At 36.6% G+C, this 13,618-nt stretch overlaps 1 protein-coding gene across 1 annotated transcript; it reads left to right on the forward strand.

Moving 5' to 3' along the window:
• The first annotated feature begins 716 nt into the window (after positions 1 to 716).
• Positions 717 to 12,489, forward strand: LOC140150563 (uncharacterized). The gene is made up of 5 exons (XM_072172597.1): positions 717 to 1,486; positions 5,236 to 5,361; positions 5,493 to 6,077; positions 10,378 to 10,490; positions 11,386 to 12,489. Exons 1-5 carry the CDS (start codon positions 861 to 863, stop codon positions 11,625 to 11,627), a joined length of 1,692 nt encoding a protein of 563 aa, XP_072028698.1. The 5' UTR covers positions 717 to 860; the 3' UTR covers positions 11,628 to 12,489.
• Positions 12,490 to 13,618: the final 1,129 nt, after the last annotated feature.

Genomic DNA, 13,618 nt, shown 5'->3' on the forward strand with positions numbered 1-13,618 from the left:
ACTTTAAGTATAAATCATCAGATTTATAAAGTTTACTTCAAGTACTGTTAAATATCAAAAATATCAATTTTTAATGATTTGCCATAAAATGTGTATTAAATTTGCGAATTTCAAAATTCAAAATTATTTGATATCAGAATGACATTCTTCGTATTCAGAATGCAATTCGATATGTCTGATGTGCTCTAATGTCCCAAAATAAATACTGTCCAAACGTTCATACCCCAGCCCTTAACGAACAAATATCTTGGTAACATCTCTTTAAAGGATACCTCCGACATTCACAACATTATACCTTATATGTTAGAAAATTAATTGTCAAGCACGAATCACGTGATTTTATTTTAAACAAACTTGTATTGACCATAAAAACGAATTAGAACAGCCGTCTCTCAACACGCGATATTAAAAAATCCCGGGCGCCAAAATTGTCTGATGCAATGACGTCCCAGTAATACAATGAAGGGCAAGGCCGGCAACAATTGAGCACAAATACGACGCAATTTCATAATTTGTTACAAACGTATTGTCAAATTTCAGGTTGATTTGATGCAATAAATACTGCTTTGATCATTAAAATCTTCTTGATGTTTGTTTATTCACAGTTCAGAAATTCAGAGTCCCACTGTGATTTCTGTCTTCATCTTGTCGGATGAAGTCAACTCAATTGAGTTTATATAAATATAACTACTCCAGCTCTTTACAGCACAGTCCGTTACAGAAGCTGGCACCTTTTGTTCAGGACAAAAGAGTTCCGCCATTAAATCGATAACTGACCTGACAGAATATTAATGCTTTAACAGGCAGGCTACTGTCAAACATTGGATGGTGAGGTGAGAGATTTCATATCAAGTAGCAACATGGGGGTTACTTTCTTCAAAATATGTTTACTCCTTATAATTGGACTGTGTCTTTTCGAAGGTGTTTTTGCTCCACCTGGTGGCAAAAAGAGAGGCAATTCCAGAGGAGGGAGATTTAGAGGAGGTCATAATGGTAAATGGGAAGGCAATCAAGAAGGACAAAGTCAGGAACAAGGCGACGTACAGAGCCCAGAGCAAGGCGACGGACAAAGCCCAGGACTAGGTGCCGGACAAAGCCCGGGACATGGCGACGGACAAAACCTGGGACAAGGCGATGGACAAAGCCCAGTACAAGGTGACGGACAAATTCCGGAAGAAGGTGACGGACAAAGCCCGGGACAAGACGATGGAACGGATGAAGGATTCAACATGCCGTGGTTTGATATCGGACAATTATTCGGATGGCTTCTAGGGCCCCAAGGTGAACATGACGATGGACAAATCTCAGGGCAAGACGAGGAGCAAAGTCCGGGACAAGGCGAGGATCAAGGTCCTGGACAACACACAGGACATGGCGAAGGTCTGAGCGGGGGATTCCATCCGTTTTTTGACATATTTGATCTAAATAATGACCAAGGCAACCAGGGTATTTGGAACCCACTGCCAGCAGACACCATTGGAGCAGGGTAAGTTTTCATACCAAATACATATTACATAACTGGTTGGCAATTGATCAAATCGCCAATCGATATTTCTTTCAATTTAAGATTTTTCTGAAATAGCAGATTGTTTTTGCATTTATAGATTTTATAAAAAGTTTTATGACCTTTTAGAACATTCAACTGTAAGGAAACTCCTATGTTGCATTTTGATGTGGTAGTCTTGTCCATTTTGATGTGGCCTGTACTTTGAATATAATGGCGAAAGATTCAAAGAAACGCTAACTTCTCCATAGTCCACTTGCCCATTGTGCATACTATTGCTATTACATTTAAGCATAAAACTCTACTTTGTATTAATTTGTGTACAATTGATAGATTTTCATATCTGATCTTTTCAGTCACCGTACTCCCTCTGTTAGCTTCCCAAGTGAATTTTTTACTCGGGCTTTCGGGATCAATAAATTGGTAGATTCCAAAATCAGATTTTATTCAGTATTGAAGTGAGAAAGTTATTCTGCCAAGATATGTTGCATTCAATAACATAGGCATAGATGTACTAAACGTTTACTGTCACTAATTATATAAACTTTTTATGACCATTTACTATTGAATACTTTAATTCTAATACACATCAGTATAATTTTGAGTTCAACGGAATGCGTTCATCATGATTAAATCCCAGTTTTTATTTTTCAAAAGTGGACTATGGCATGGTCTAACAAGAAGTACAATACTGTATCTCAGTCTGTGTGTGTATGGGTGTGATGTGTGGCCAGTGTGGGGGTGTTGTGGAGGGGTGGACTGGATTTATGTGCACACATCTTGTCATCACAATGACATGTCGCTGTCACTGCTATTGGTGTATTTTGGGTCACACACTGAAATGTCACTATCATATCAATTGGTGTAATTTGGGTCACTTTGTTCCAATAAAACAATATCGCTGCTACGTTTTCAATATACAAGGTCTCCTTTCAAAGTAAATCTCTCGCTTGATTTCATTCACGGCCTATTTACAAATATTTCATAACGAATAACTTGTTGAACGAATATTCGCCGTCGATTATAATTTATGGAGTATAAATCGGGCTTTAGATACTTTTTTTTAAGAATAAGCATGATATCGCTCTTACTCTGTCTACTTTCACAACAAATAAACTTTTTTTTATTTTTGTAGCTTTGGCATTTCTCCTAGGCATATGGAACTTACTGCCGAAAGTGACTAATAATTTGCAACTTTTGAAATCCGACCCTTTTACCAACTTTTTGAACTTTTGGAAATGCTGCATTCAGCGATTTTTTTAATTTGCTCAATACTATTTTGGTTTTTAAATCATGGTGACTTTTAAATATATTTATAGAAGACAATGCATTGGCATTAATATTTTAATGACGAAGAAGTTTGAATCATGACAATTAATTATTATATAAACAAGCCCTTCTGCGCAAAGAAAATATTTGAACTTCGGAGGGGATCTTATTAATATCGTATTCAATTATTATTCTTATCCATTATTACAATAATAAATGAACGAAAATAATTGCTCGTGAGCGAATCGTCAATCCAAAGCGTGTTTATTCAAATTAGCCACCCAAACTAATTTGGGCGCCGCCTATAGAATGTTTGTGTGTTTGCGCCCAAAATAGGACAAGTCAGCACACCCTTGGGCTGTGTGAGAACAATGGTACCACTTTCTCAAGTGGTGCGCTTACACAGAACTTTTTATCCATCACTTATTGACAGTCACCTGCCAGGTAAAACCAAGGAGGATTGATATAACGTAAAGAAACAATAGATTACGTAACGCATTGTTCCTTTGTGCCGATTTGATTTGCCGACAAGATCGACCTTTTGATCAGGACAAAAAGGTTCCGCCATTAAGTAACTGACCTGACAGCGTATTAATGCTTTCACAGACAGGCTACTGTCAATAAGTAATCAAAAGAAAGTCATGTGAAAGCACCCACTTGAGCGAGAGGTAGCTTATTGAATAGAGTTGCTGATCGATTACCTGTAACACATGGCGTGGCTGCCAGGTGTATAGATCCGTGTCTATTTCGCAGTTTATGTAGTTATCATGGTTATATAGACGTATTCAATAAAGTCAAATGGGTTTCTTAATATCACGAATATCCAGGGGAAAGTGAGGGAGTAAAGGAGGGCTCGAGGGGTGAAAAGAGGAGAAGCTGATGGACGATCGAGATTGGAGGTGAGTGGAGAAGACAAAAAGAAAAAGAAATGAGGATGGGGTGAAGGGGAGAAGGACATCGAGGGAGTGATAGGTCCCTAAAGTGTAGACATTAGAAAGAATATGTGCAGAGAAAGGAAAAGAAAGGAATGAATATAGACTAAAATTAATGAATGAATAAAGAATAAAAACTAAACACATACAGCAGTAGGCAGTCATTCAATGATGCCAAAACCTTTATACATTACGTAACTAAAACACCTAGGCAGCCAGATGTCTTTCATACCTGCCAAATACAAGTCCCCCAATTTCGAAAACTGGACATTGAATGTACACTCTCATGAATATTGATTGGCAACATTTTCCAATATGTCAGCGCTCTAATCGGACCCAATAGAACAATGAACCCTGCAGTGCGTTGGGTAAAACGTTAATAATTATGCTGTCGGGTCAGTCACCAATTTAATGGCGGAACTCCTTTGTTCGAAACAATGGTAGTACTTTTATTAATAGCCTGTCGGCAAATCAAATCGGCATCAAAGGAACAATGCGTTACGTAATCTATTGTCTCTCCTTCCTATCTAAGCTTCTTGGTAGGGACAGAATGATTGACAGATGTTTGAATCATAGTCTGCTACTAGAATCGTATCAGTGTAGTCGGTTACAGTGCAGTACCATGTATGGAATCACAACAGATGACCAGAACTTTACGAAAAGGCGCGAAAATACTTGAATCAAACTGATGAATAATAGTCCTGAGTAAATTATAGCATATACTCTGATCAGCTCATAATCGGGCGGACTCATAACATCGTAAATTGATGTTGAATAGCGTCCAAGCAGCTTTACGCACCACCTACGCGAACCGCGCTTTGCGTATTGCTTAACTGACACGCGCTTTTGTGAATTTACGTAGGCGTGATGGAACTTTATTGACGTGCACAGTAACAAAAACGTAATAATTCTTACCTATTACGAGCTATTATATCGCGAATTTCAAAAAATCAAAATTATTTGATATCAGAAGGACATTCCTCGTTGAAAAAATATTTTGCGAAAAATGTTTGCCCAAAATATTTTCAATAACGTTTTAAAAACGTTTTCATGACCTTTTTTATAACCCGACATTTAAATGTTACTAAAAGGTTTTGAAAAAACATTTTAAGAACATTTCTGTGTTTGCTGGGTTCAAATATTTTAACATAATGTTATTTAAGTATTGACACACTATTGGACAAAAATGTTTGCAAAAATAGTTTACAATAACATTTTTTGACAACATTTAAAAATATTGTTGTAGTGTGTTTTCATACAAAACGTTTTAAAACGTTATCATGACCTTTATATAACCCGACATTTTAATGTTATTAAAACGTTTTACCTAAACCAAAAGCCAAAATATAACTTTTTTAAAACGTTTTTAAAACGTTTTTGTGTTTGCTGGGAAGCTGTTCTGAAATTACGCTCGTATGCTCAATCCCAGATAACCTGCAGTTGTTTTCAAGCATGATGTCGACAAATCAAAAAATTAAAATTCTGATATGATTTTTTTTATAAAAATATTATGTTCCTTCTTTTCATCAGCCCCGATTGTCCTCCGTGCACAACAGAGATCTGTAGTGACATCGCGCCCCCTATTGGTGAGGCTGGGAAACTCATCTGTGACTTCCATCAGGACAATGGTTGCATAATTTGTACAAATTTAGACAGGTATGATATTGAATTTGTTTATTTGCTTTTATTTTGACTTTGTTGTTAATAATTTTGATTTAGTCTTATTATTTTTGTCAACAAAAACAATACCACTGAAATTATTAAAACCAAATGCGTTTGTATTTCAGCTCGGAATCGGTTACCAGATGTTGTACGCGTTCTGAACTAGCTGAAGACATCATTAGTGCCGATGCAACAAGTAGTTCGGGAAGTGGCTCTAATAGTGGTTTGGGAATTGGCTCTAGTAGTGGTTCGGGAAGTGGCTCTGAGAGTGGTTCGGGAAGCGGCTCTAGAAGTGGTTCGGGAAGTGGCTCTGAGAGTGGTTCGGGAAGCGGCTCTGAGAGTGGTTCTGGAAGTGGCTCTGAGAGTGGTTCGGGAAGTGGCTCTGAGAGTGGTTCGGGAAGTGGCTCTAATGGTTCGGGAAGTGGCTCTAATGGTTCGGGAAGTGGCTCTGTGAGTGGTTCGGGAAGTGGCTCACAGAATGGTGCGGAAAGTGGCTCTAATAGTGGTTTGGGAAGTGGCTCTGAGAGTGGTTCGGGAAGTGGCTTACAGAATGGTGCGGGAAGTGGCTCTAATAGTGGTCCGGGAAGTGACTCTTCGAGTGGTTCGGGAAGTAGCTCTGCGAGTAGTTCTTCAAGTGCATCTAATAGTGAGGAGAACACTTTTGGCCCAAACGCCCGGAGTTGCTCGTGTACAGTTTATCAGGTTGATGGGTAAGTAAAAATAGCGATTTGTAAATTTTTCATATTTTACTTTGTTTTGGTTCTTACGTATTTTACCACATAATAAACCTTCAACTGAAGATAATCGCATGTCTACAGGTATTTGCTGGCAAAGTGATGTAATAATCGGATTAACTACCATAACAATATGTGATCTTACACCTCTAGATTTTTTCTTGTGGGCTATCTGAAATCAAAGGTATTCACAAGTCCTCCTGATGAACTTCCGAGACACAAAATTGCACAAGTTGACATGCAGGCAAGATGTCTCTCATAAGACGTGAATGCCCTGTTGAGGAGTGCTGATATCTGCATACAGAGGAATGGTGGCCACGCCCTGGTGGTCATGTGGAAGACTAAGACCGTCCATACTGCAGTTACTGTTCATTTTCCTGTACACAATACACAGTGCTCTCACCATTGAGGTGTGACCTCTACAAACAGTGTATGTTAGAGGTATAAGGCATTTCCTAGTTAACGTCATTGTGTGAAAAATACCGGCCAATTTTATTGTACTCTCTGAAATTCTAGGAAATATAGTTTTGTAACATGTCCTAAATTTGTAGCTAATTTAGATATTTGGAAATATTCGCACTTGGTTTTCGTAAGTAGGGCACGGCACGGCCTGCAAAATTCCCTGTGTAAATCGAATGCAACTTTTAGTGACTATCCTTGTAGACCGCTCTCTTCCGAAGGGCATTAAAGCTAAACCACTTGACGGATATTTTTTGTACTTTTTTTAACTACCATACTCTCTAAATTCTTAAGAGTGAAAAAGTCAATCCTCCTCTGAGTGACTCTTCAGGTCAATCGAAAAAATTGACATTTCAATCTACCAAGAGTGAAAATCACATATTTTCCTCCATACAGCTCAACTTATCATACTTTTCCTACATTCGACCTTGAATGATTTTTGAGTTGACACAGTCATGAAAATAACTATAGATACTTGACAAGACCATTAGTAGCCCAGTTCTGAACCTTTTCATTGATCATTCATAACAATAGGTATCTGATGGATCAGTGAAGATAAGAAGGGATTATAATATCCGTAACCTTGATATTATAGTACATCTCGAGGAAAAAGTGCAATGGACATGTTTTCATTTTATGAAAATTGAGTATTTAACCCAAAATGGAAAATGGAACAATTTATTGGAAATCTGTTTTAACAGATTTTTTTGACATCTTTTTCTGCACTGTATTATACCTAAATTAAGAAATTCGATAAATATTCAAAGAAAATATAGGTCATCCAACAAATTGTGATTTTTACACATTTTGGGGCAAAAAAGGAAACATAAGCAAAAATATCAAAATCTGTCTTACAGTTTTATTCATCAAGTCATAACAAACGGCCTACATGCTTAATTTCTAATAAAATATTGAAATTGTGAAAAATATAGGTATTTATTGATTTTCATGTTTTTTCTTGCAAATATGCTAATAATATGCAAATTATGAAATTGCAAAATAAAGTTTCTACATAGCATACATCTTTCAAGTATGATGTTCAAAATGAGAGACATCAAAAAGAGATTCGATGAAATGTAAAAGTGTAGTAACAATTTTGGCATGGACTGTCTGGTTAGGCAAAGTACGGTAAGTTGAGCTGTACGAGTAAAATTTTCATTCTGCAAAGAGTAAAATTTCAATCTTTTTAGAGTGAAATTTTCAATCTTTTCACAGAGTGTTCCCTCAGCACAATCTCTCTCGATTGAAGTTTATTTATGTTTATTAAATTTAAACACACTCTAAAAAGATTGAAATTTCACTCTTTGCAGAATGAAAATTTTACTCGTATGGAGGAAAATATGTGATTTTCACTCTTGGTAGATTGAAATGTCAATATTTTCGATTGACCCGAAGAGTCACTCCGAGGAGGATTGACTTTTTCACTCTTTGGAATTTAGAGATAACAATATGTGATCTTACACCTCTAGATTTTTTTGAGCAGATATTTCTAAATCAAGAATAATGTATACATTACATGTAGGCTAAAAACTGAGTATGTGGGGCATCTGCAAATGTTCGTACTAATAATAATAATAATAATATAATAATAATAATAATAATAATAATAATAATAATAATAATAAGCATAATAATAATAATACTTATTGTTATTATTATTATTATTATTATTATTATTATAACAACAACAACAACAACATCAACAACAATAATAATAATAATGTGAATTTATAATGCGCAATATCTCCACCAAATTAATGGCGCTCAAGGTTCGAGACAAAAATTTACTTACACTACAAAATAAAATAATAGAATAAACTTAAATTACAACATTACATTTGAACAACAACAATCAATAGGGGAACAAAAATATAGTCATTTACATCAGGAAAATGCTTCTTCCATTAAAAGATTTTTTTTAACTTTAAAACTGTGCTAAAGACGCATTTGATTTAACTTGAGATGGTAGAGTATTCGAAAGACGAGGTGAACCAATTCAAAATGCACTGTCCCCTCAAGAATGTTTTGAACAAGGTTCACAGAGAAGTGATTTGTCGCTGAAACGGAGCATACGAGTTGTGTTATATGGTTGGAGAAGACATTTGAAGTATGGCGCCAGGTCATTTAGTGATGTTAAAACAATAAGCAACAATTTGTACACAATTCTGTAACTAACCAGCAGCTAATGTAAGCCCCTCAACTGGATTGGTGTGATAACTCTTTCTATAGAACAGTAGTATTCTGAATACACTGAAGACGTGCAATCTGATCTTGAGGAAGGCCAAACAAGAGGGAGTTGCCCATATCATTTTTAACTTTAAAACTGTGCTAAAGACGCATTTGATTTAACTTGAGATGGTAGAGTATTCGAAAGACGAGGTGAACCAATTCAAAATGCACTGTCCCCTCAAGAATGTTTTGAACAAGGTTCACAGAGAAGTGATTTGTCGCTGAAACGGAGCATACGAGTTGTGTTATATGGTTGGAGAAGACATTTGAAGTATGGCGCCAGGTCATTTAGTGATGTTAAAACAATAAGCAACAATTTGTACACAATTCTGTAACTAACCAGCAGCTAATGTAAGCCCCTCAACTGGATTGGTGTGATAACTCTTTCTATAGAACAGTAGTATTCTGAATACACTGAAGACGTGCAATCTGATCTTGAGGAAGGCCAAACAAGAGGGAGTTGCCCATATCAAGCCGTAAGGTTACAAACTGTGAACAATTTGTTCAGTAGCATAAAACAGAAGTGCGACATCTCTGAATCGCATGACCCTTGCCTCATTTGTCTCATTGGACCCAATACACACATATGTACACGTAATACATTGTGTCAATACGGTCGTATTGGCACGGAAAATACTGTGCTGGGATGGGTATTCTGTATTACAGCATACTTATGGTCACGGTGTACCCCGTAGTCAAAATACCACGTACTTAAGTACAGTAATAGCACCCTCTGTTGGTCATAATTCACTTTAGTACGTATTTTTAACGTGGTCAAAATTTTTAACACTATAGAATATGAAAACTAGTATTTTTAGAAATTACATTTCAAGGTCGTTACATTAAGGTTACTCAAGGTTTTAACATTAAGGTAAATTTAAGGTTAAACATCAGTAGCCTGTTAGCAAGAGATTATGTTATCGAAAGGCCGTCACCCATACTTATATCTACGGACAGCTCGTCATCCATGTCATACTTTTACATTTCTTTACTCTTTACCCCATAATTTCCCTCATTCTTCAGGCCCTGTCGGGGGCTAATTTATAGCTTGTTTTCTATTGTTTATGGAGCAACATTGTTTCTTTATAAGCCTGCAGCGCTACCTTGAACAATATTGTCTTTGAGTAAGGCTTTGAGATAACGCCCCGTAGCTACCCCCAGCCAGCCCCATACCTCATTTCGGTTTTTAACCTACCAGTATTCTGCTTTTTATATTCTATGGGGTCGTATATTACCTCAAATATTTATTCACTACGTTGAAAATACGTACTAAAGTGAATTATGACCAAAAGAGGGCGCCATTACTGTACTAAAGTACGTGGTATTTTGACAATGGGGTACACCGTGACCATACGTATGCTGTAATACAGAATATCCATCCCAGCACGGCATTTACCGTGCCAATACGACCGTATTGACAGAATGTACTACGTGTACATTATGTGTGTATCGTGCCATTGTTTGTATCATTTTGTTTTACTGTCTTATACAACAGAAGTGTAACATATTTGAATCACGATGACCTTGCCTCATTCATATCGTTTGTCTCATTGTTTGTATTATTTTGTTTTACTGTCTAATACAACAGAAGTGTAACGTCTCTGAATCGTATGACTCTTGCTAGAGGAGTAGATGGACCGTGTAAACATATTTTCAGAGGACGTAGAAATCAGGAATGCGAGATTACGATCATAGAACCTGGTATGTAAAATGAAAATACTGCACAGGAAAATATGCTGCGCCCAGAAGGTATCCGAACACTTAAAACTAAAGCAATTTCTTAAAGACACTAAAACTAAATTACAAAATAAAATAGTCGATATGTAGAAAATTGTGTTCTACATATTTATTTTGATAGCTCAAAACTTAAAGCAACTTACAGCAATTTGTATAAAAAGAGAGCTTTTCAAAGGTGACCAAAATTGCATTAACTTTTCCCTCGAAGCACGTAGATATTGATCGCAGCGGAGTGAGCGTTCATCAGGCTTTATTGAACCTGAAGCAAAAGGTGGTCGCCTTGAGGAAGGAAATACCTACATTTGTCACTTTTGAAACTCGACCATTTGTCATGCAAATGAGTGTAGCTTAGTGTGTAACAAAATCGCATCGGATCGAATAAGGTATCAAAGTTTCTTTCGTGAACAAAAATTCTCCATCTATCGACTGCTTTATTGTGCAATTTAGATTTAGTGTCTTTAAGATGTGGCTTTTGTTTTAAGTGTTCGGATACTTTTTGGGCGCAGTGTATATAGTAACATTAAAGAATCTATAATTGACCATTACGCCAACTTAAATTAAAAACCAACTACATTGTTTATAGTAAGTCAATTCTTTTACCATCTTTGCAACCTTACAGTTCTCTGAAACGTTTTAATATTTCTGAGCTAACCACAGTTTACGTTAGTTATATATCGGAATACTCAGATGTAAATCAAAATCAAGCCAGCTTTTGCCCTTCGGCTCTGCTGATTTTTAATCCATTTTCATAATTTTGCCACTGCAGATAATTTTTTATTTCAAACTGTTATACACGAATACATAAACTTGATTGTTTTTCTTCATTAAAACTTCTTGTTGTCGTTTTTTGTATTGTCAGATGGCGAGGCTGAAACCGGCGGAGCTGGTGCTAGTAACGAAGATGACGATAGTGAAGACAACGATAGTGGAGATGACAATAGTGGAGATGACGATAGTGGAGACGTCGATAATGGAGACGGCAATAGTGGAGACGAAGACGACGCAGATGAAGACGAAGATGGAGATGATGATGATTTAATAAATGATGATAATGATGATAATCACGGCCACGATGCTTGGTGGGGATGGTTTTGGGGATAATTAACTTTTCTTAGTCTATCAATAGTTTCATGAGTTTGAAATACATATTTATTTTTATATAGATAGGCCTATATAAATATTTTTCATATCAATATGCGTTATTCTTATTCTTAAAGCTATTCAATATATTTTCTTTAATGTAAGCAGTGCTATTACACCGCCCTGATTCGTGGTGATACATGAATGATAAAATAGAAACATGATACTAGACACAGGGCAAAGAAGAACCACTCATCGCGCAGTAGCAAAATTTAACATGAAATTACTGTGGAAACATGACATGCATAGGCAGATAAACCAGAGGAAAAAATCCGGAAATACCTGCATGTGTGGGGACTTGAACCCCAGACCTTTCGCTTCTACGGCGAACGCTCTAAATTAGCAGACACCGTTTGATTCAAAAAGCAAACCTCGAATTGGCAGGACACGTGTCACCGACCAGTGTTTTACAGTTTTAAGCCCTAAATGAATGTCTATGTCATTATTTTTCTTAAAATAATAATAATAAAACACTTAAAAGTTAACTAGAATAATATGATGTATGACAATGATGTACAATTACTTGTAAATAAAGTAGAGTAAATAAAGTACTTGATTGTAATATACCATGTATACGAATGGTCGAGAAATTAATAAAAGAAGTTTGGTACGATGTGAAAAGTTGAACATTAAGCAATGTTCCACCCATTCATCAGTGGCTCTCGGTGTATGCTTTATCAAATATCAAATTTCGGTAACTGACCATGCTGACGCGGTCTTTTCAATCTGGAGAGCATTTTGCATGGTTGATATAGGACCTACTCATTCAAACCTAGTTTTACACTCTAAGTCACGTCCCATGCAGTGCAACTTTTATAATCGCATCAATTTAAAGGAAATTTCCGGCAATCACAGCATTATGCCTTATATGTAAGAAAAATAATTATCAAGCACGAATCACGTGGTTTTATTTAATCAAACTCATAGAGACCATAAAAAGGAATAAAAACAGTCGTTTCTCAACACGCGCTATTCAAAATTCCGGGCGCCGAAATTGTCGAGTACAATGACGTCCCAGTAACACAATGAAGGCTGACGACAATTGAGTACGAATAATCATTACATCATTGCACAATTTCGGCGCGGGAATTTTGAATATCACGTGTTGAGAGTCGACTGTTTTTATTCGTTTAATGGTCAATGTGAGTTTGTTTTAAATAAAACCACGTGATTCGTACTTTTTTTAAACTTATATAAGGCATAATGGTATGATTGCCGGAGACCCCGTTTAATGTTATGAATATATCGGTCAGTCCGATTTCTTTTTAAGTGTTGTATCAATTTTGCAGCTACCAGCATTCTTTACCCATTCAAGCTGAAGTTTATTGGGCGATTCCATTTAAAATCCACACCGCCCTGTGTTTTGTTGCCGCATATACTGTCGCATAGATGCGTTGTGCTTAGCACAGTTTGCCCATTAAAGGGGGGTAACCCTATCGGTTTAGGATATGGATTCTCTTCAAACTTACATACAATGTCAAATATTGTCCCCTTTATCCATCTATGTGAGAAAACGGGAACAATTTCAGCATAAATGTGAATAATTAGCATATTAGCAAGCCGATACACTTGTACGCGTGAATTGCATTCTGGTCAGGCATCCCGAAACAAAGGCCGAGCGCATGTCCCGGTGGAAACAGGAAGTGTTCGCCTTGGCACTGAAAACCGGCTCGCCCCTGTACACTTTTATACCCTCTATTCATCCTGATTAATCTTGAAAAACATTACATATCACTGCGCTCATTATCATTCTTGACAAGATAGCCCATGCTGTATTTACTTCGCTTAATTATTTCTTTATTTTTAGCTATATGATGCACATTTTCACATATGTGATGCGATCAAGCAAAATCAGTTGGAACTCGCAAATATTGATTTTGAGATATAGCCAAACAAAGGTAATATTTCCTTTTCTTTCCTATTGTTTTGGAAACTCTGTAATTGCTCATATC

The sequence above is a fragment of the Amphiura filiformis genome, chromosome 4 (genome assembly GCF_039555335.1).
Source record: "Amphiura filiformis chromosome 4, Afil_fr2py, whole genome shotgun sequence".
Classification (NCBI taxonomy): domain Eukaryota; kingdom Metazoa; phylum Echinodermata; class Ophiuroidea; order Amphilepidida; family Amphiuridae; genus Amphiura; species Amphiura filiformis.